The 22,498-nt window shown below is 41.6% G+C and overlaps 3 protein-coding genes across 4 annotated transcripts; 2 read left to right on the forward strand and 1 right to left on the reverse strand.

Moving 5' to 3' along the window:
• Positions 1-11,282: 11,282 nt before the first annotated feature.
• LOC115691744 (uncharacterized) lies at positions 11,283-14,003 on the forward strand. Its single transcript, XM_030618457.2, has 6 exons — positions 11,283-11,567; positions 11,891-12,435; positions 12,591-12,783; positions 12,906-12,970; positions 13,133-13,343; positions 13,424-14,003. The coding sequence occupies exons 1-6, from the start codon at positions 11,427-11,429 to the stop codon at positions 13,784-13,786; spliced, it is 1,518 nt and encodes a 505-aa protein (XP_030474317.2). The 5' UTR covers positions 11,283-11,426; the 3' UTR covers positions 13,787-14,003.
• Positions 14,004-15,982: 1,979 nt separating this feature from the next.
• LOC115691765 (uncharacterized) lies at positions 15,983-19,259 on the forward strand. 2 transcript variants are annotated; one of them, XM_056304438.1, is made up of 7 exons: positions 15,983-16,271; positions 16,412-16,583; positions 16,961-17,520; positions 17,657-17,840; positions 18,259-18,323; positions 18,420-18,630; positions 18,725-19,259. In XM_056304438.1, exons 2-7 carry the CDS (start codon positions 16,446-16,448, stop codon positions 19,085-19,087), a joined length of 1,521 nt encoding a protein of 506 aa, XP_056160413.1. In that variant the 5' UTR covers positions 15,983-16,271; positions 16,412-16,445; the 3' UTR covers positions 19,088-19,259. The 2 variants fall into 2 exon arrangements, with proteins under 2 accessions (XP_056160413.1, XP_056160414.1); XM_056304439.1 differs by having other exon boundaries at positions 16,419-16,583.
• A 131-nt stretch (positions 19,260-19,390) lies between these two features.
• LOC115691767 (actin-depolymerizing factor) lies at positions 19,391-20,877 on the reverse strand. The gene is made up of 3 exons (XM_030618495.2): positions 20,732-20,877; positions 20,046-20,311; positions 19,391-19,797 (listed from the first exon to the last, which is right to left on the reverse strand). The coding sequence occupies exons 1-3, from the start codon at positions 20,732-20,734 to the stop codon at positions 19,647-19,649; spliced, it is 420 nt and encodes a 139-aa protein (XP_030474355.2). The 5' UTR covers positions 20,735-20,877; the 3' UTR covers positions 19,391-19,646.
• Between the last annotated feature and the right edge of the window lie 1,621 nt (positions 20,878-22,498).

Below are 22,498 nucleotides of genomic sequence, written 5' to 3' on the forward strand. Positions count from 1 at the left end.
TTGATCGGAGGGTTGCCAACCTGAGGCGTGGTTATGCGGGTGTGGCTAGAAAGGCAAGAAATGACCTGAGGCGTGGTTACGAGGGACTGAGCCCGGATTGATCGGAGGGCTGCCAACCTGAGGCGTGGTTACGCGGGTGTGGCTGGAAAGGCAAGAAATGACCCGAGGCGTGGTTACGCGGGTCGAGAGAAATGTCCTGAGGCGTGGTTACGCAGGACTGAGCCCGGCTTGATTAGAGGGCTGACCTGAGGCGTGTTTACGCGGGTCGTGTGAATGTGTGAAATGTCCAGTGAGGGACGGAGCCTGGCTTGATCTGAGGGCTGGCCTGAGGCGTGTTAACGCGGGCAGTGTGAAAGGACCTGGGAGGTCGTGAGAAAGTTGCTCGGCCATGAATGCGAATTGAGTGTGATTGAATAGATTAAATGTACGTGGTTATGGCATTTGAGTAGCGATGTTATGTTCTTGAATTACTACTGCTTTATGGTGGATATTCTAATATGCAGAGTTGGCACGTAGTTCGAGGCGAGGTAAGTATGTTGTGTGGAATTGATTGTGTTGACTGGTGGATTGCATGTTAGACTTGTCTGGGTACGCATTGGCCTAGGTGGGGTATAGGTTGTCTGCTTATTGAGATTTATTCTCATTGCTGAAGTGCAAACATTTTCAGATCCCTTACCTTACCAAAAAAAAAAAAACATTTTCAGATCCCTGACCTTGAGCATGTCGCCACCTAGGCGTTTTGGGGTTCCCATGCATACGGTGCATGAGGAGACCGAATATCCGGGACTGAACCCGGATGAGACGTACATTAGGCATCTTACCATTGTTTGGGTAGATGTGGGATTAGAGGAGCTGCAACGCCATACCTATTTAGCTTGGTCCCATCAGGTCGGGTTGGTGACTACTAGGCCAATCCTGGGTTTTGAGGGGTTGCAGCATGCTAACGAGGGTGCGGTGAATTGGGAGCCTTGGGACAAGTTTACTCCCGATGGTGAGGTGACGGATCCCGATAGTCCACCGGAGAACCCTGGCCCAAAACCAGCGCTCGTTCCAGAGCCTGAACCCGAGGCCGTACCTGAGCCCGAACCCGAACCTGTGGCCCCTGCAGACCTCGAGCTGGAAGAGGAATTTGAGGAATCCGAGCCCGAGCCCGAGCCCGAGGAGGAGCCCATGGTGTCCGAGCATGAGGTCGAGCCGATCGAGATCAACTCGGACACGGAGTCAGAACCGTCAGGGTCCGATTCGGATTGGGCACCGTAGGGATGATTAGGTGTTAGGCCTGCAAGCCTTTTTGGTAGAGTCCCTTTTTGTGCAGTTATTAGTCTACCCGGCCACTTGTTCCTTTTTGATGACAAATGTGGATATTAACCCTAGAGGCCTAATGTATGAATATTTGGGATTTCAAGCTAATGTCATGTGTTTATTGATTTGCGTTTGTTCTACCCCGTTGTCATTATTTATTGTTTGGGATGTTTAAATTTCGCTTCCGCCTGCGTATAACTTTGGGTGTTTCGGTTGGGGTCGGCGACGCGTCCTGTGACGTCGCGATCAATACGACCTCGTTGGAAGGGGTGTCGCGAGCCCATCGGGATTCGGGGCGTGACAATAGAAACTAAGCATTGGGTAGTGTCAGACTTTACATCAAGAAGATAAATGTTATCATGTCTTCGTCTAGTGAAGGATTGTGAGTAATCTTTGCTTAACCCAGAACATGTGCTCTCTTGAAAGTTGATCTTGAAGCCTATATCGCATAATTGACTTTTGTTTATAAGATTGTAATTAAAGCCTTTTACCAAGGAAATATCATTAATCACTAGGCTTCCAATTTCAACTGTTCGTTTGCCTATGATTCTTCCTTTGTTGTTTCCTCCAAAAGATACGCTTCCACCATTCAGTTTTTCAAATTTTATAAACATGCTTGAATCTCTCGTCATGTGTCTTGAACATCCATTGTCCAAGTATCATTTGTTCTTTTTCTTTTTATGTACCTGCAAAAAATAAATAATCTATAATTTTATTTGGTATCCAAATTTATTTGGGTCCTTGAGAGTTAGTGAAATAAGCTGTTCTTATCCAGTTTCTCCGAATTGGTCTCCAGGCTTTAGGATATTCATTCTCAAAGTGCTTTGGATCACCACAATTTGAGCACTTGACGGCATTTCGGCCAATAGGTTTTACAAAATTCTTTTAAAAATGATTTTTATATGCATGCTTCGAGGGTCTTTGCTTTAGCCTCTCCTTGACTTTTGAAAATCAATTAGAAGATCACTTTCCTTAATAAAACCAAGTCCAGACTTGTTATAGTATGGAACTTGTATGGAAAGTATATGTTCCAAGGTTTTTGATCCATTTGAAAGTTTTGTGGTTAAATCCGAAAATTCCTTTTTTAAAATAGCATTTTCTTTTGCAAGTAAATCACGATTTTCTTTTATTTGATGAAATTCCTTTGGTAAAAAATCGATCTTGTCCTTTTGAGAAATATCCTGTTGCCTTAGCCTATAATTTTTCTTTTTTAATTCGGAGATCCTTTTAAGAGTAGACTTAAAATCTGAACACAGCTCATCAATGTAATTTGATACTTCAATTGGAATTTCAGGATACTTTACCTCAATTTCTTTTTCAGTTTCCGAGTCTATATCTGAATATGAGTCTGAGTGTGCCATTAAGCAAATGTTTGCATATTCATCATCACTATCTTCACACTTAATGTCGCTCCATGTTTCTGCCTTCAGCGCTTTCTTAACTTTTTCAAACTTCCCTTTCTTTTTCTTCAAGAGTGGACAATTAGGTTAATATGTCCACGTTTCTTGTAATGAAAACAAATTACATCCTTACTTACTTTTCCCTCATCGTATGTTTTCTTTTGCTCAGCTTGTTTGAAAGCTTTTCTTCCTTTGAACTTCTTCCCTTTCTTGTTCATTCTCCTTAATTTCTTTATTAGAAGTGCCAATTCTTCGTCATCTCCATCATCATATGACTTTGTATCATCGGAATCTATGTTAGACTTTAGAGCAATTGATTTCTTACCTTTCGATTCATTTTCTTCATTGAGTTGTTCTACTTTATATGAATGAAGAGTCCCAATGAGTTCATCCACAAATAGTGGCATGATTCTTTGAGTTTCACGAAGAAAGGTTTTATATTGTTCCAATCCTTTGAGAGTCCTCTCAACAGTTTGTTCACTTTCTTTGGTCCAGAGACTATATTTCCTTGATATGCTAAATCATTCACAATTTCTGTGAATCTGTCATTCATTTCAGCAATAGATTCTCCCGGCTTTATCTTGAAGGATTCATATTGTCCAAGCAATGTGTTTATCCGAGTCTCTTTCACTCGATCTGTTCCTTCATAGGTGATGTAAAGCCTGTCCCATACCTCTTTGGCTGTTTCACAATAAGCAATTTTTTTATACTCAATAGGTGATAAGGCACAATAAAGTAAATAAATTGCTTTTGCATCAAGGGCTTCTCTTTTATGTGTGTTGCCATCTTCTTGACCAGTTGATGAAGACACTAAAGTAGTTGTTGCGTTGATTCCTTTCGGAACATCATCCCACTCCAAGGGATCCTTGGATATGAGGAAAGTCTTCATTTTGTTCTCACAAACATTGTATACTTTTCCATCAAAATGTGGAGGTCTGGTGTCACTTTGTCTTTCGACAAGACCTGGAGCACTCATGCTAGCCATTAAAAGATCTTTAGCTCAAAAGTGTAACACTTCAATAATACAGCAACCTGCTCTGATACCAATTGAGGTGGCTATCAAAGATCACCTAGAGGGGGGTGAATAGGTAATTTTAACAATTCTTGATAAATTTAAAGCGGAATTCAAATATCAAAAACAAAGTCTGAACTTAAAGTACAACATTAAGATTTTAAATAATATTTGGAAGCAATTTAGTAAGTGTGCAATAGAATGTAATAAACGGAAGGAGTTTTAAGGGATGAGAAAATTTGCACACAAAACGTATAGTGGTGCGGATTAGATCAAGCATACGTCCACTCTCCCATGCTGACAGCCTACTGACTGAATTTCACTAGATGATCAATCAAGATATTACAATTATGAGTGATAATACTCAGTATATGATAGATCTCACTATCTCACTAAATTACTCTTTTAGTACTTCTCTCAAGATCACAAATTTTGGCTCAGAGAAGACAAGTATATATGATCAAAGGATGCTTAGACTTTGGAATTGTAGAATTTGAAGTTTGTCTCTTACTTCTCCTCTTCGGCTCATTGGTCTCGTTTTATACTCCTCAACTTCCAATCTAACCGTTGAACAGTTTTAAGATGATCATCTTCTTATCTCCACATTAGATAGATTTGTATCAAGAAGATTGAGTATCCGTTAAGGGACAAAATCTGAATCTCCGTTAAATCCGGTTGTCCATACAATCAAAGTTTTGGTTTCCATAAGTAGAGCTTCTTTGCTTGGAAAGTAACTTGTCTCGGGATTGATTTGTCAATCATTCAAGATGTTTTGCATATCAAATGTTTACAAAACAATCTTCAAGATTGAGTGAATCAAATCTTTTTAATTTGTGAAATGCGAACCAGCTCACTAGCCGTTAATTATTTTTTGATCTTGTGTCACGTTTTGAGCTTGCGTCATGTTATGAACTTGGGGATAAGAACATTAGGAGTGCCATAACTTTCGTATGGCGCTCACTTGAGTGCCATAACTTTCGTACGGCGCTCACTTGAATGTCATAAATTTGAAAAATTGATCACTTGAGTGCCATCGGCAATTTGCCTTGCTGGAAAATCATGCCGGTTGTCCTACGTGGCTTCGCCGGAGCTAACGTGGACAATTTTTTAATATTTTTTGGGTTTTTTTATTTTTTATTTTTATTTTTCCTTTTTTTTTATTTTTTTTCAATGCCGGCGAGGATCACTGGCGATCTTTGCCGGTTGCGAAGACCTCACCCAGATTGGGCGAGGGCCACCTTGCCCTTGGCCGCAAAGACCTTGCCCAAATTGGGTGAGGGCCGCCTTGCCCTCAGCTGTGAAGGCCATGGGCAAGGCCACCAAGGCCGTCGCTAGATCTAGGTACCCGCGGGCGAGGCGACCTCGCCAGATCTGGCGAGAGCCTTTGCGGCCCAGGGCGTCGCCTTGCCGGTTGCCGGCGAGGCCGCAATGGCCTCGCCAAGGCCTTTGCGGCCGCGGGCGAGGCAACCTCCCCAAATCGGGTGAGAGCCTTTGCCGCCTCACCCGCGATCGGCGAGGCCGTGATGGCCTCGCGAAGGGCTTTTGTAACTGCGGGCGAAGTAGCCTTGTCAGATCTGGCGAGAGCCTTTGCCGCCTTGCTTGCGGCCGACGAGGCAGCGATGGCGAGGCAGTCCTCGCCCAGTTTGGCCTTCGGCGAGGGTCATCGGCAACCCTCACTAGCCTTGAGAAAAAAAAAAGAAGAAGTAAAAAAGGAAAAGAAAAATTCAAAATAAATAATAAAAAAATTAAAAAAATTACGTCGGATGAAAAATTAATTAAAAAATCCACGTAATATGATTTACCGAAAATGACACTTAAATGATTGATTTTACTCCGATGTGACACTTAAGTGAGCAAAAAAAAAGTTATGACATTCAAGTGAGCGCCGTACAAAAGTTATGACACTTGCGCTGTTCTTATCCCTATGAACTTGTGTCACGTTCTGGACTTGCTACGAAGGGAACATAAGTAGTCATCTGAATTTGAAGTTCTTCATATAAAGTCTGAAGTTCTTCATTTGAGTCTAAAGTCTGAACTTCTTTTTCTTGAAGTAAATTCCACAATATGAACTTGAATTAAGATTGCCAAATGCTTCTCTTCCCAAAATAATTTCCCGAGTCAAAATACTTCAAGGCGTGTATCAAACTTATGAAACACATGGATAGTTTTGTCAACTTCAAAATCTATTAGGAAGGTTTTCTCAACAATTCTCATGCCATGGATTTGTTTAGCCAGACCTAGATCCTTCATTGCAAAAGCTTCACTCAACTCACTTTTTAAGCTCTTGATTTTCTTAGCATCATGCCCAACTATCAACATATCATCCACATAGAGTAAGAGGATAAGAAAATCATTATCTGAGAATCTTTTCATAAAGACACAAGAATCGAAGTTGGTCTTACCATACCCGTGATCTTCCATGAATGATTCAAACTTCATGTACCATTGCCTTGGCGCTTGCTTGAGACCATACAAACTTTTCCTCAGCCTACGTACAAGATGCTCCTTGCCTTCGGCTATAAAACACTGCGGTTGCTCCATATATATTTCTTCTTCTAAGTTTCCATGAATAAAAGTTTCCCTGAAGAAAAGCTGTCTTTATATCAAGTTGTTCAATTTTTTAAATTTAAGGTGGCGGCCAACCCAAGAACAACTCGAATAGAAAGCATTTTTACAATTGGTGAAATTATCTCTTTAAAGTCAATTCCTTTATTTTGACGAAAGTCCTTCACAACAAGCCTGGCATTGTATCGTGGTTGCAGACTACTTTTTTCCGTCTTCAACTTGTACACCCACTTATTTGTGAGTGTTCTCTTGCCGTTAGGCAACTTCATCAATTCAAATGTGTGGTTCTCATGCAATGATTTGAGCTCCTCTTGCATGGCTTCATATCAGTCATTCTTTTGATCACATGACATAGCCTATTCATAAGTTTCTGGCTCTCCTGCATCAGTGAGTAACACATACTCATGCGGTTGATATCTTTGTGAAGGTCTACGTTCTCTTTTAGATATTCTAACCTGAGATAGGACTGGCTCAACTGTCTCAACTGGCTATTCTTGCTTAACTATTTCACTTGTCTCAATTGAAGAATCAACATTTTGTGAGGATTCACCATCTTCATGATTTCCATGTAATTCTCCCTGTGATTTCCACCCAATACGGTAGGAGGACTTGGGCTGAAACTAACATAATGTTGAGTTACATTATTTGGCCTCCATTGCTTGTCAATGTCTTCAATGATTTGATGCTCAAAGAATACCACATCTCGGCTTCTAATGACTTTCTTTGCAACTGGATTTTATAACTTGTAGCCAAACTCTTCATGTCCATAACCTAAGAAGATACACTGTTTAGACTTGTCATCAAGCTTCGACCTTTCATCTCTTGGAGCATGCACGAATGCCTGGCAATCGAACACTTTTAAGTAATTATACGAAACATCTTTCCCACTCCAAACTCTTTGCGGAACATCCCCCTTAAGAGGAACTGATGGAGAAAGATTTATCAAGTCCATTGCTGTTCTCATCATCTCACCCCAAAATGACTTAGGCAACCTCGCATGAGAGAGCATACACCGAATCTGATCATTAATTGTCCGGTTCATTCTCTCCGCCACTCCATTTTGTTGTGGTGTTTTCAGAACATTCTTCTCAAGCTTGATACTATAATCCCTGCAATAATATTCAAACGGGCATCTATATTCACCACCATTGTCAACTTGAACACATTTCAACTTCTTCCCAGTTTCTCCTTCCACATTGATATGAAATTGTTTGAAAGCAGCAAGCACCTAGTTTTTAGATTTCAAAGCAACAGCCCACACTTTTCTAGAGCAGTCATCAATAAATGTCACAAAGTATAATACACCACCAAGTGTTCTAGCATCCATGCAACAAACACCAGTGTGAACTAAATCAAGTACATTTGATTTCGTATGTGGAGAAGAACTATGAAATGAGAATTTATATTGCTTACCTGTAAGACAATGAGTACATTCCTTCATATTTCTCTACTTCAATGGTAGGAGATTCTTTATCGCAAGAATTTCAAGCCCCTTTTTGCTGAGATGATTGAGTCTCATATGCCATAGGTCAACTGAGGAGTCCTCCATTGCCTTCACCTCTTCCTTGACCAACTTAGCTTGCGTGGTGTAGACAGTGCATGTCTTTTACCCTTAGCCACTATCATAGAACCCTTTGTCAATTTCCATTTGCCATCACTCAAAGCATTGCAGTAACCATCATCATCTAAGGCACTTGTGGAGATCAAGTGAAGTCGAATATTCGGAACATATCTCATATTTTTCAGAAGCAAACTACAACGTTAGTCGCCAAATAAACGTCTCCCATGCCGATAACCTTGGAAACACCACTGTTTCCCATCCTAACACAACCAAAATCACCGCTGCGATAGGAAGTAAAATAGTCATGCCATGAGGGGACATGAAATGAAGCTGCAGAATCAACAATCCAGCTAGAATCTTGGCATGTAAGGTTCACACAACCATTGTCATATATGAACATAATATCGCCATCGGATGGAACTGTCACTGTAACCTATTTCTCTTCTTTCTTTCGATCACCATTTTTATCATAAGATTTATCTCTCTTTGGCAACCAATACTCTGTCATAATGTCCTCCCATCTTGCCACAATTATAGCACTTCACACTCCTCCTCGGCCTTGGTTTCGATCTTCCTCTTGACTTGCCCCTGTTATCATTATTTTGAAACTTTTTTGATTGAGTTCTCACCCCATTTGATATGACAAGAGCCTCCGATTTAGAAGTATAATTCAAGCATTTTCTCCTTGTTTCTTCATTGAACAAGCTTTCTTTAACCATGCTCATAGAAAGTACACCGAACGGAGCCGAATTGTTTAATGCCACAACCAAGATGTCCCAACTGTCGGAAAGAGTACCAAGCAATAGACATGATTGCAGTTCATCACCTAGGCCAATCTCAAGATTTGTCAATTGATTTACAACATTTTGAAATTCACTCAAGTGTTCCGACATGTTACTTCCCTCCTTGTATCTCAAATTCATAAGTTTTTTAACTAGAAAAGCTTTATTTTGTGGGGTTCTCCTCTCATAGAGATCTTATAATTTCTTCCACAAAGTATCCACTTTCGTCTCTTGAGCCACATGATGAAACACACTATCATCAATCCATTATCAAATAAACCCAACTGTTTTCCGATTCATTCGCTCTCATTCTTTGTCTTCCTTATCTCCTTTAGCCTTATCACCATCAACGAGATTATACCAATCTTTCCAACATAACATGTCTTCCATCTAAAATAGAGTAATTTGAGGAATTTAACTTAAACATCGTGCCACTACTTTCCTCCATTTAACACTAGAATCTCAACGCTAGATCTAATACCACTTTATTGGGGAGAACTGGGACAACAATTCGCCAATGACTAAACCTAATCCAGAATCAATATCTCTCCCAAAACCAAACCGACCAAAATCGACTTAATCCTAACAATAACCAACAATATTCCAACAATACAACCCCGCAATTATAAGAAGACAAATGCAATAAACACCAAGATTTAATGTGGAAAACCCAATGCAGGAAAAACCACGGACCACCCAAAAACTTCCACTAATCACCAAGAATAGTAGGATACACAAAGTTCTTTTCTAGTAACACACTAGAGGCACAATATCAATAATGCAACAATATTTACATCATCACGAAGGTGAATTTACATAAATTGAGGAGAAAAATCCTAATCACAATTGGAGAATTCGGAAGAAATTCTCAACAAACAAAACTGATCAACTCTCATCCCTCGATCTCACAAACAACGTACTAAAATTTTAGTCCATTCCGATAACGTTTGGCTTTTGAATATGGACCACAAGATTCAGCCCCTCTTTCCATCTTTCTCCCCTGCACTCTCGGTCGCTGTCGGGGAGGTCCGTGTTTTTCTCTATCCTCGGGCTCACTTGCACGAAGTTGCTCCTCTCCTTTTCTTTTTGTTTTATGTTAGCTGGGCCCCACACATAGAGGTGGACCCAGCCAACAGTTTTTTTAGGCTCTTTTAATTCTCCTTATCTCGTCCATTTAAAATTTAGTGAGTAAATTCTGTTGTTCGTAAATGAAGTCTTGGTCCTAATGAATATTATTTCCGTATGGGTGATTGAGATCGACCCACAGAGAACTTCGCACTAACAGCAGGTGAAAAAATGCACAAGTTCTTTTAGATTCGACATCAAAGGAAACCCTTTTGGCCCTTCAATTATATATTCCGAACCATTAACTAAATCATTAACTGACGTGAATATCTTGTCTTCGCCTGAACGAAGAAGGTGAACTTAGTCTGATGAGTGAACGTCAATTCATGATGCCACCTAATGCCGCTATATCCCCGGAAGAAAAAAAAAGAGAGACCAAATTAAATCATTAGTTTAATAAGAGCTTTCATTAATTGAAGAAGCTGTTCGAAGTCGTCACACGTCCCTTCCCATGAACATGAAGGAAACTAGGAAGTCAATCTTGTTCCTTCCAGTCTTTCTCTAATTGCACCACCATCCACAGGAGAAGTCCCCCTTTTGTGCATTGGATTTCCAAGAAACTACGGCATCGACATGTGGGGACGGCTTCCTTCATTGAGTGGCATCGTAGACTTTGACCGAATGCGTATTAATCAATGGGAAAATTCCATTTTGGTATCCAAAGTGGAAGTGTTTTCTCAATTTGGTACCCAAAGTGAACGCGGTGTCAAATAAGGACCTGAAGTGCTCAATTAATCACAAATAAGGACCCGAAGTGCCCAAAAAATCTCAAATAAGGGCATGGGTCGCCGGCCGGCCAAAATTGCCTGCCGGTCGGCAAGAATGTTATTGTTCCGGCACTGGAACATTAACTTTTTTATTATTTTTTCCTTTCTATTTTTTTTTCCTTTTTCTTTTCTTTTTTTTCTTCTCTTCCTCCACTGGCCATAGCCGAGGCTGGCGGAGGTCGCCTGCCTCAGGCGGAGGCGGCCCTCTCCGGCGTCGGGCGAGGGCCGCCCTCGCCTGGGCTGGGCGAGGTCAGCCTCGCCAATTGCCGGCGAGGTCGAGCCTCGCCAGATCTGGTGAGGGCTCGGCCCCGCCGGCCACTGGCGAGGCTCAACCTCGCCCGACGCCGGCGAGGTCGAGCCTTGCCCAGCAACGGCGAGGTCGAGCCCTCGCCTTTCGGACTTCGGCGAGGCTCGACCTCGCCAGACAGGCCAGCGAGGGCGGCCTCGCCCGGTCCCAGCGAGGCGGCCCTAGCCGGCGACAGCCGGCGAAGGGCGCCTCTGACATGAGGCGGGCGACCTCCGCACGGCCCGGCTATGGCCGCGGCGGAAGAGAAGAAAAAGAAGAAGAAAAAAGAAAAGGAAAAGGAAAAAATAATTAAAAAGTTATTATTCCGATACCGGAACAGTAACATTCTTGCTGGCCGGCAGGCAATTTTGGCCGGCCAGTGACCCAGGCCCTTATTTGAGACTTTTTGGGCACTTTTAGGGCCTTATTTGACACCGTGTCCACTTTGGGTACCAAATTGAGAAAACGCTTCCACTTGGGTACCAAAATGGAATTTTCCCTTAATCGGGAAAACAGCCTTTCGAAATGAGTCTCCAGATTGGGAGATTTAATGCTCCTAAGCACTTCTAGCTTCGTTCGCGACGCCCGGAGAGCAAAGAGAGCGAGGTTGAGGTGGTCGATCATCCATGGAAGAAGAACGCTCTGCTGAATGTTACGATGGCACCAAGACCCGGCAGCCGGTGAAGAAGACGTGGGCTTCGGCCACCGTTCTGATGCTGTCAATCGTGTTTATTCTGTCTGGCTTCGTCGTCTCCTGGATAGACTTTGTAAGCTTCATATTGATCTAAAACCACCTTTTGTTTCACATTTCCATGCTTGCTTTGATCTTTTAGTAGTATTCTTAGAGCATAATAACATGGCCTTGATGTATCATATATCCTATTATCGAAATCTTGATTTTTTTTCGTTTTTCTCTCCATTTTTTTTCCTGCGCCCTGCTGGTCACTTGGACAGTACAGTAATCTAAACTTTAGATCCTAGTTTGTTAGCGCCGAAGCAAAAATTATCTGCAGATTCTGATCTCTCTCAGAGAAAATATTGGGTGGGCAACCTGCGCATCTATACTGATTGTCTATGTTTTGTATTGCAGTCTACTTTGACAGGCGCTTTCATCTTCAGGACTACGACTGTGGAAAGACCAGGAAATTCCACTCGGGAGGTCGGATACCCGCTCATCTGCACGAACTACACGCTGCAGTCATGTCCGATGAATTATCCGGCAACGCATCAAATCAAGGATATATACACCGAGGGATGTCCAGAGTACTTCCGGTGGATCCACGAGGATCTTCGGCCCTGGAAGACGGCAGGGATCACGCGGGAAATGTTGGAAAACAGCAAAGGGCACGCACATTTTCGGCTCGTGATACTTGATGGAAAGGCATACGTGGAGAAGTACAAGCCAGCCTTCCAGACGAGGGACGTGTTCACCATCTGGGGGATTTTGCAGCTCCTTAGGTTGTACCCTGGGACGGTGCCAGACTTGGAGCTCATGTTCAACTGCAACGACACGCCGGTGATCCGGAGGCAAGATTACCGAGGCTCGAAAGCAGAGGAGGTCCCGCCTTTGTTCCACTATTGCGGGCACAACACGACCTTCGATGTCCCTTTCCCGGATTGGTCCTTCTGGGGTTGGTAATACCCTTGAAGATTATCAGTTCACAGTTTTCATCAAGCTCCCAACAATCTGTCACGAACCCATCATTCACTATTTGCTGCATCATTTATACTATGATTTTTGGGAGATAGCATTGAATTTTTCTTTATACGGCTGTATTAACTATGGTTAGGCCTGAAGTGAACATAAAGCCATGGGAAGACATTTTAGCGGCCATAGAAGGCGAGGCGGAGCTGATCAAATGGAAGGACAGAGAGCCCTACGCTTTCTGGAAAGGCAACTACGGACTGGCCAAGACCAGGGTCGATCTCTTCAGGTGCAACAACCGTTCAAGAACCGATTGGAAAGCTCGCTTGTATGCCCAAGTAATTTCCTATCTGCACATGACTATGATTTTGATGGTGTCACATATTTCCACTGTGGTTCCCACGATCGAGATCGGGAGACGAAAGGTCAACACAAAATTCTTACGTTGGTTATTGTTCAGGACTGGCAACACGAAGTCGCGCACGGATTCAAGCACTCGAATCTAGAAGACCAGTGCACTCATAGGTGAGTGTTAGGGCTTTCAATTTCACCATCTCTATTGTTTTTTTCCTTTCACAAAATTTCAGAATTTTAGGCTTGCATGGTCCGACTTACGCATAATCTGTATTAGCTTGCACTTACAAAACAAAGTCTGCATTTGCCTGCATGAACTTGAAACGTGGAAAGGTACAAGATCTACATAGAAGGAATTAGCTGGTCGGTGAGTGAGAAGTACATTTTGGCATGCGATTCCATGACGTTGCTGGTAAGGCCGGAGTTCTACGATTATTTCATTAGAGGGATGATGCCAATGGAGCATTATTGGCCAATTAGGCCGAATAACAAGTGCAGAGATATCAAATTTGCTGTTGAATGGGGAAACAATCACACTGAGGAGGTTAGCAACAATCCCCTATTTTGCTCTAGGCCTTCATTACGTTCTTTCCTCAAACTTGTGACCACTTGACAATCGAACAGGCACAGAGGATTGGCGAGAGCGGGACCAAGTTCGTCAAGGAGAGCTTGAAACTGAAGTTCGTGTACGATTACATGTTTCACCTGCTCGGCGAGTACGCGAAGCTCCTGAAGTTTGAGGTAAAGGTGCCCCCGGGAGCAGCCGAGCTGTGCTCGGAAGTGATGGCGTGCCCGGCGGACGGGCTGCTGAGGAAGTTCATGGCCGAGTCGATGGTGAAGTCTCCTAGCGACGTGCTTCCATGCTCGTTGCCGCCTCCTTACGACCTGGTTGAGTTCAAAGCTTTCATTGAGAGAAAAGAGAGTGTAACTAGGCAGGTAGAGATGTGGGAGGCTGAATTTTGGAAGAATCTTGAGAAGCAACTCTAGATTTACCTTATTTGATCACTTTATATTTTGTTTCAATTTCAATTGATGGTTGATTATCCAACAAAAGAAAAGGAAAAACTGTTAGCACAGAGCTAAATTAAATAATATTCACTAAATGGTACATATCTTCCATGTACCTTCAGGAATCAAGCAATTGCGCCCTCGCCTTGTTGCCCGTAAATGAATCAAATCAAAGGGCTTATTTTGCCATCAATTAGGAAGTCTTGGTCAGACGAAAAAAGATGTGTTTCAATGTAAATTCTATGTCGTTGTTGGCTAAAAGATGGAATTTTGTTCGTGCACAATTTTGGATCGTGATTCTAATTAAATCTAACATAGACTAACGGATCAAATTAAATAAAAAAGAACGTGTAACTGATTTAACAGGTCGCCAATCAATTTGTTTTTTGGGTTGAAAAACATGACGATATTATTGAAAGCTTAAGAGTTTGTAAACAAAATAACCAGCCCCAGGTCAACCAAATAAAGTAAATCTCAAAGAGGTTGGGGGGCCGGGCTACCCAAGAGGAGGGTGGGGAATTCATTCTGCGGCCCTTAACTATCCAATCGGCTACACGATTTGCGGACCGACCACAATGGGCCGAGGTGATATTTTCAAAAGAGCCCATCAAGGATTTGTTGTCGATCAATTTCATCCGCCGATTAAATAGGAACTTCTTATGAAAAAGTTTCTTAATTATGACGTGAACTCGCTGCACGTCCAGACTCCAGACTACTTGGGAAAACTCTACGAAAAAGGGTACATCCACTAAACAATAAGGTAAGATCTTTTCATGGAATTCAATAGGCAATTGAAACCACCTTTCGATTTTGCATTATTATACAGAGATATAATGTTTTTTTACTTGGCCAAAAAAAAGAGTTAGGCTTAGATTCATGACCACTCTAAAATAGGAGAAAAGAACCCTTAGAAAACGAGAGAAGTTAGGTAACTGGCCTACGTTAGGTTCGTTGGAAATTAAGAAGAGTTAGGACCAGGCGCAACATGGACCGGTCTTTTGCAAGGTTCGCAAGTTTCTCTGAGGACTCTCCTGACGCTGAGCGTTCTTCGTCTGTTTATTCACTCAATCAATGACCACGGATTTGGACTAGACTCGGTCAAGAGGGACGAACATTGATGGAAAAATGTGTTCTTCCCTTTCATAAAATTTTTTTGGTCCATGTGATTTGATTTGTACCGTTTTCCGACAGACTAGTTCAAAGATCCAGAGAGCCGAACGGACCCGTTTGGAAACTTCAAGCACAACCAAGCCGAGGCTTTGCTTTTTTTCGCACCGTCCTCGTGGCGACGGGTCTCGTGTCTCATGGATGAATAATCACTCCATCTTCGTCCTAAGATCCGGCATAGAGTTGTACCATGTGAATCTGTTTCATCGTGGCTCTCTCTTGCATAGAAGGACTTGCACAAACTACACTTCTTCCTGTGTTCCTTCATGGGGCAACAAAGAGGGTGACTCGAAAGTCAACCACTTCTACTTCAACTCTTGCTTAGCGTCGACCAAAAAAAAAAAACTCTTGCTTAGCAAATGACCTCCAAAAAGAAAAAGTGGTTTCTTTCTTGGCAATAAACCCCAACATGGGGAGAAAAAACTTGAGTAGTCTGCAAGTGTCCTACTCTATGTGCAGAATCCACAAATTATCTCCACCTGTGCAGTAGTTTTCAAGAAAAGTACCACCACACATGTGACGGAGGGACGCTCCCTGTAATCCTAGGTTGAAGATAAGCTCAAGAGTTCCTTGCGACAAGATTGAAGACAACCTTAGAGTTCCTTGCCAGTGGGAGCCTTGGCGTCCTGACTTGCAATTAGGCGGGCTCCATCAATGCTTTTTTTATTTTAACGTATCGGTACTCGCATGCCCCAGCCCTTCTGTTGGGTCAAAAAAATTTTCTTGTCCCGATCCCGACAATATCCGTACTTCATTTTTACACCTTGTGGTTCAGGTGTAGCCTTTTAAGAATAGGCTAAGGTCCGGTCCTTCTCTATGTGCAGAACCGAAAAAATATCTCCTCCTGTGCAGTGGTTTTCAAGAAAAGTATAGCCAAACAAGTGACAGAGCTTCCTTAATAGAGAGGCATTGACTTTGATCAAAATGCGTAAGCATGTTAAATTCCAATAGACCAACTTTCCTTTCGCGCTAAGTAAGTCGAAGAGAGCTGCTTGCATGATCGTCTGATGGTGTGACGGTCAAAAGCTAGCCACAAAATTTTCCTTTATCCATCACAACCGCGTGGAAATTTCCAAGCAAAACACAGGTCTCTTTCTCTCTTATGAAAATGTGTGGCTGAGGGTTCACGGTCCATTTTCCAAGATGACGGTACCGTTATGCAAGCGTTTTCCAGGAATTAAAACAGTAGAATTAGAATTCTGATGCACCGAGCTAATTTCCAGGAAGAGAATGAAACAGTAGACTCCAAGGAAGGCAGTATTACTAGGGGGATTTCGCTTCAACATGGGCTAATCAGGTGACTTCGAAACAAATTCTAGTTTAATATTAGACCGCCTTCGGTTCAAACCGGGTTAATTAGTAGTAGTAATCTGTGAATGAACGATGAATGCTTAAGTAGGATTGTGACATTTTTGTTTTGATGGGCATGAAATAAAGTTGGCAGACCGAATGAGGCGTTAGCTAAGATCAAATGGAGGAGGAGAAGCTCCGCGGTTTGCCATCGTCCAAAAGAACTCCTCGGTCGCTAAAGGTGTCGGCTTCAGCTGCCGTTTTCGTCTTGTTCTTGATCATAGTTCTCAGCGGCTGCATCATCTCAGGGCTAGATATTGTGAGTCCAGTGCCACCTACCTTCTTTCCCGTATTTAATTTTTCATCGTCTTCTAGTGAACTCGTGTTATTCACTGATTTCCTGATCAATCAGACGCGAAACAAATGACGATTGCCATGGATTAGATTAGCATATAGCCACTAAGTTGTAGAGTAAAATCTGGTGCCCAGAAAATAAGGTGCAAATTAGCTAATTTAGATTCGACACATGTTTGTGTCTTTACTAGCAGATCCAGATCGGCTTGCAAACTTCTTAATAACAAAAGTTTGCTCTCTGTTATTATATAGTGAAAGCACCAAAAGAACTTAGATGTGGAATTAACATTCTTATGCTCCTAGACTAAATTTTGCATCTCTGTCTTTTATCGTGCATTGCAGTTTATTTTTCCAGGTGGGTCATTGAGGGAAGTGTTTAATGTCAATAAAAGCCCGGAAAATTCGATGTGGTTGTACCAAAAGATCAAGTACCCTCTCAACTGCACCAACGCAACCAAGCTGCAGACATGCCCAACAGATTATCCGGCAACGTTCCAACCCACAGACTTGTATGCCATGGAGTGTCCAGAGTACTTCCGGTGGATCCACGAGGATCTCCAGACCTGGAAAAGCACAGGAATCACAAAGGAAATGGTGGAGAGAACAAGAGGCCTTGCACACTACAGGCTGGTGATTCTCAAGGGTAGGATCTATGTGGAGCACTTTGGGAGGCCCTACCAAACAAGAGATGTGGGAACAATATGGGGGATTGTGCAGCTCCTGAGGTTGTACCCGGGAAAAATACCGGATCTTGAGTTGATGTTTTATTGCAATGACCAGCCGGTGATCATGAAGAGCGACTACCAGGGACCGAATGCCACATCGCCTCCACCGTTGTTCCGCTTCTGCGGAAATCAGTCGGCCTTTGACATCACTTTTCCTGATTGGTCATTCTGGGGATGGTAATTCCTTACACTGTCTATCTAGTTATGAAATTGATCCTTCGGTTGTTTCAAATTTACTTTGGTAAACCAACTTGCTTTAGGAATATTGGTCGAGAATTTTCATTTTCTTTTCATTTCATAATGTCTGATATAGGGCCGAGATCAACATAGGGCCGTGGGAAAGTACCGTGAGAGCCATTAGACAGAACTCTGAGAGAATCAAGTGGAATGATAAAGTACCTTATGCTTACTGGAAGGGCAACACAGGCGTCGCAGCCACCAGGCGAGACCTAATGAGGTGCAATGGACAGGACTGGAAAGCTCATCTCTATCAACAGGTAAATTCACTTCAACAATGGTCGGTCAGTCCTATCGTACTTGAAAAATAATCCCTGAGCCTCTTGTAATGCCCTGGCTTTAGTATATGCAAGCGACTCGTTTATGGGATCCTGCATAAAGCAGAAGTTATTGGCAGCACTTACTCGTCAAGTTGGGTAGTACTTGAGCCAAAGTTGGCCTGTTTACTTTATAGTAATTTAAGCCAAGGGAGATTAGAGTAACTTGAAAGGGGCTAGAGTATAATGTCTAATGCGAAATGCAAGGAGGACCATGTGCCTCATATAAAATTCCAATAAAAATAACACAACCTTTTTTCACTAAGCTGGGCGCCATACATAAATCCCCATTTTAAGAGGTTACAAAGAAGTATATAGTGATGATTGAGAATGTGAAAATGACAATCTGGTTCACATCCAGGATTGGTCTCGTGAAGCTAGGCAAGGATTCAAGCAATCAAAGTTAGAAGACCAATGCACCCACAGGTAAGCAAATGGACCCTTATGCGTTTTCTCCTTCGTCCTTCCCCATAAATTGACTGGCTGATTTACCTCACTGCTTCGACAAAATTCGTGTAAAAGGTACAAGATTTACGTGGAAGGAGAGGCGTGGTCGGTGAGTGAGAAGTACATTATGGCATGCAACTCGATGACCTTGATGGTAAAGCCCGAGTTCCTCGATTTCTTCACAAGAGGGATGATCCCTTTGGAACATTACTGGCCCATTAGGCCAGACAACAAGTGCAGAGATATCAAGTTTGCAGTTGAATGGGGCAACAATCACCCTCAAGAGGTAAGGAAAATCCTCTCGAGTTCATTGTTTTGCCCTCTCTGATTTTTGTTCTTTTTTCTCAGCAAGTGATATAGGGGATTGCATGATTAAACAGGCACAGGTTATTGGGGACAGTGGAAGCAAATTCATGGAGGAGGGTCTAAAGATGAAGAATGTATATGATTACATGTTTCATCTTCTCACCGGATATGGCAAACTTCTCACATACAAGCCAGAGATACCTCCAGGAGCGATCGAATATTGTACAGAGACAATGGCGTGCCCTGCTAAAGGGTTGTTTAGAAAAAACATGCTCGAATCGATGGTGAAGTCCCCTAGCGATTCGCTTCCGTGCACACTGCCACCGCCTTATGAACCGGGAGAACTTCAAGCCTTTCTCGAGAGGAAAGAGGGAGTTTCAAGACAAGTGGAGCGGTGGGAAGCCGAATACTGGGAGAAAATGAACAAGAACCGATGAATGCTACTTTAACTTTCTTCGCCATTCTCAGGATAATTGTCAGTCAAGCATTTGTACTCATCTTTTTTGTTTTTTCAAACTTCATATTCTTAGGTTCCAATTTCTAGGCTGCTGGTGAAAGTTTCCTATGGATCAGACATGGAAGCATGAGTAACACATACGTCGCAGTGAATACGAATAAATGTTGATTCTCTATCTGGAGTTTGTCTTGTCTTCTCTGACTTCAATACCCTGAAAGCTAGGTATATATATAAACACTGAAAGATTGGTCTGGTCAAACTAATAGCATCAGAACACACTACGTAAGAATGATTCCACTGAGTTGAATTTCTCATGTGAGGAAGGTTAATGCAGGTCATCGTACACGTTATTTGTTATGCCAGAAAGAAAGAAACGACATGTATGGAAGGGACGAACATGACTAAATGGATGCTAGTTTCCCTTCAGTAAAATGGTACATGCGTGACGGACCATCAAAGAAGAAAACGAGCACGCTACAAAGAAAAATGATGTGGAGGGGTTCAAGATCATCGAGAGTAGACACTGGAGGTTTGACTGATTATAGCGCTCGTCCTCTTACGATATCGATGCTCATCTCACTAGGATCAGTAGCTTGCAGCTCGACTTGAATCCCGTCCAATTCTCTCTTGAATCTGTCTTTCGAGCTGGCGTAGAGCATCTTGCTCCTCACCCTTGACGTATCAGGCGACCTAAGACAAAGTTGAATATGATGAGTTAATAGATGAAATTAATCAGGTACTGCATTAGACTCCAGAATTTGGACCAGGAATGGATGATTATCATGGATAAGATACTCATCCAATTCTGTTTCTCTGACAAGAAACAGGTAATTCTAGAGAATTGTTTTATTCATGCAGTTACTGTGAGTGTCTGTTAAGATTATGATCCTAATTAAGTTTCAATCATTCATATGGTAAATGACAATTATTGTTCTCACCATGCAATGAAGAAAATCTTGCTTTTCTGGCAATTCTCATCAGTCGTGAAATCGAAGTCAAACACAGCGTATCGGCACTCATCGGCAGGCAAACTGGCGGTGAAATCGTCATAGGTTTCGTCTGGACTACCGAGTTTCTCTATTGTCACCTGTTGGATCTTCTCTACGATCTTGAACACGATGAATCTGTAAATCCTCTTTGCTTTTAGCTCCAAGAACTTAAGCTTGCACTCATCGTCCACTGCCATTCCAGATGACGAATTTGCCTATACATGTATTGTTGAACAATCAAACGATCATTGCATGCTAGTGACCGCTAAAATGAAATTAACATGCATACATTAAAAGGTGAAAGCAGGTTATTTGGTCATTATACAATTGCTCAACATGAGAATTATATCAACATTGTCAAAACTCATATAAGATACCAAGTGACCAACATGGGTTCTATTTTTCTTTTTAAGTCCATAGAATCTGCAATCTCCATATCAGATAATTCACAAATGCGGATTGATCGGGTGCATTGCACAAAAGATGATTCTAGTTTGCACTTCCTTGGATACAAAAAGAAAATGTGCATCATATTTTAAGCAGACTGATCTTGTTTAATCCTTGAAAAACATCAAAATATGCACTAAAACGTGCATAATGTTAGAAAATGAAAGAAGGGCTTTACTAGAAAGTACCATGTTGATGCCTGCCAATGAGAGATGATCCTGATGAGAAGTGAGAAGCAGAAAAGTGAAAGATTGAGAGACTGAAAAACAATGAACAAAGAGACCCCGAGTTATATAAATCTGAAGTATTGTGGAGGTCAATTTGTGAGGGAAAGAGGAGGGAGGTGACTGGGAGAGAGTGTTTTAAGGGAAAAATAAGGGGTTAATTTTAGAATTCATTTCTTGGCTTCTGACAGGTGATCATGTGCTTGAGTTTTTGTCCAATTTAGGAATTAGGAGTTACCCAACGATGGGTTTTTGAGTTTTGACCATGTTTTTACTCCACCTGGTTCAGCTGCCAAAGGTTGGTTCTCCGTGTAGTTCGCCAGTTTGTTTGTTTCTGTCCTGAAAATGCAAACTAGGAAAGGTCAGGTCCATTGGGTTGGGCCTTAAAAGGCCCTTCCAAATAGTCACATTTGAATTCCAGTCAAAATAAATGTATGAGGTGGTTTTGAAGTTAAGAAAAAATTGCAAAAAAAAACAGAGCTGGAATTTCAAACGTGAAAGATTTCAGAAACCCATTTCTTAAATGAAGTAACTATGAAGAAAAAGGAAAAGAAAAGAAAAAAATAACTAATCAAATAGGTTGAGATAAGTATGAACTCAGTCGTTTCACTTGCTAATTATGATCCGGAAAATTAAGAATTAAATATGGAGGCACTTAGCTAGACATTCCGTTCCTTATATGTAATTTACAAAATTCTTTGAAGGGATAATAATACAAACAATCCTTGAACTTTGGTCCAATGTGCAATGTGATCCATAAACTTTAAATTTATTCAATGTAGTCCTTGAACTTTAGCCCAATGTGCAATATTGTCCCTGAACTTTTAATTTGAACAATGTGATCCCTAGACTTTTGGTACATGTTCAATTTAGTGCTTGGATTGTATGAATATGTTTAATGTTATCCTTCCATTAATTCAAATTCAAGGATATCATTGAACATTTTCATACAGTCTATAGACTAAATTAAATAAAGGGTTAATACCACGAAAAATTCCAAACTGGTACATCTATGACAAATTTACCTCAAACTATTTTTTTTACCACAAAAAACCCCAAACTGGTACACCTGTGATAATTTTACCCCGAACTATTTTTTTTACCACCAAAAACTCTACATTGGTATACCCGTGATAATTTTACCCCGAACTATTTTTTTACCACCAAAAACCCTACACTGGTACACCCGGGTGAACTAATTTTTTGACCACTAAAAACCCCAAACCGGTACACCTGTGACAAATTTAGTTTCCATTAAATTTTACTACTAAATTGCTAAGTTCGATGACACGTGGTAATTGACGAGTGTACCAGTTTGGGATTTTACCCCTCTGTTTATCACAAGTTTACCAATTTGTGATTTTTTGTGATATTAATCCAATTTAACGGATACTAACGGAAGGTAAATTTGTCACAAATGTACAAGTTTAGGGTTTTTAGTGGTCAAAAAAATAGTTTAGGGTAAAATTGTCATATGTGTATCAGTTTGGGGTTTTGGGTGGTCAAAAAATTAGTTCGTGGTAAAATTGTCACAAGTGTACCAGTTTAGGATTTTTCGTGGTATTAACCCTTAAATAAATACCAAAAGTTCAGGGACTACATTGAATAAATTAAAAAGTTCAAGGACAACATTACACAATAGGCTAAAGTTCAAGAACACATTGAATAAATTTAAAGTTCAAGGACCACATTACATATTGGGCCAAAGTTCAGAGACCACTGTGTCATTTA

Source organism: Syzygium oleosum, unplaced genomic scaffold, assembly GCF_021117445.2.
Source record: "Syzygium oleosum isolate NSW1041296 unplaced genomic scaffold, Sole_v2.1 Sole_v2.32, whole genome shotgun sequence".
Lineage (NCBI taxonomy): Eukaryota > Viridiplantae > Streptophyta > Magnoliopsida > Myrtales > Myrtaceae > Syzygium > Syzygium oleosum.

Excerpts from the sequence above, each read along its gene's own strand:
- LOC115691744 (XM_030618457.2), top strand. The coding sequence starts at position 11,427 with ATGGAAGAAGAACGCTCTGCTGAATGTTACGATGGCACCAAGACCCGG. Across the intron at positions 12,436-12,590 it reads GATTGGTCCTTCTGGGGTTG|GCCTGAAGTGAACATAAAGC; the intron begins GTAATACCCTTG and ends AACTATGGTTAG. Across the intron at positions 12,971-13,132 it reads GAAGACCAGTGCACTCATAG|GTACAAGATCTACATAGAAG; the intron begins GTGAGTGTTAGG and ends AAACGTGGAAAG.
- LOC115691765 (XM_056304438.1), top strand. The coding sequence starts at position 16,446 with ATGGAGGAGGAGAAGCTCCGCGGTTTGCCATCGTCCAAAAGAACTCCT. Across the intron at positions 16,584-16,960 it reads TCATCTCAGGGCTAGATATT|TTTATTTTTCCAGGTGGGTC; the intron begins GTGAGTCCAGTG and ends CGTGCATTGCAG. Across the intron at positions 17,521-17,656 it reads GATTGGTCATTCTGGGGATG|GGCCGAGATCAACATAGGGC; the intron begins GTAATTCCTTAC and ends TGTCTGATATAG.
- LOC115691767 (XM_030618495.2), bottom strand. Across the intron at positions 19,798-20,045 it reads AAGATTTTCTTCATTGCATG|GTCGCCTGATACGTCAAGGG; the intron begins GTGAGAACAATA and ends ACTTTGTCTTAG.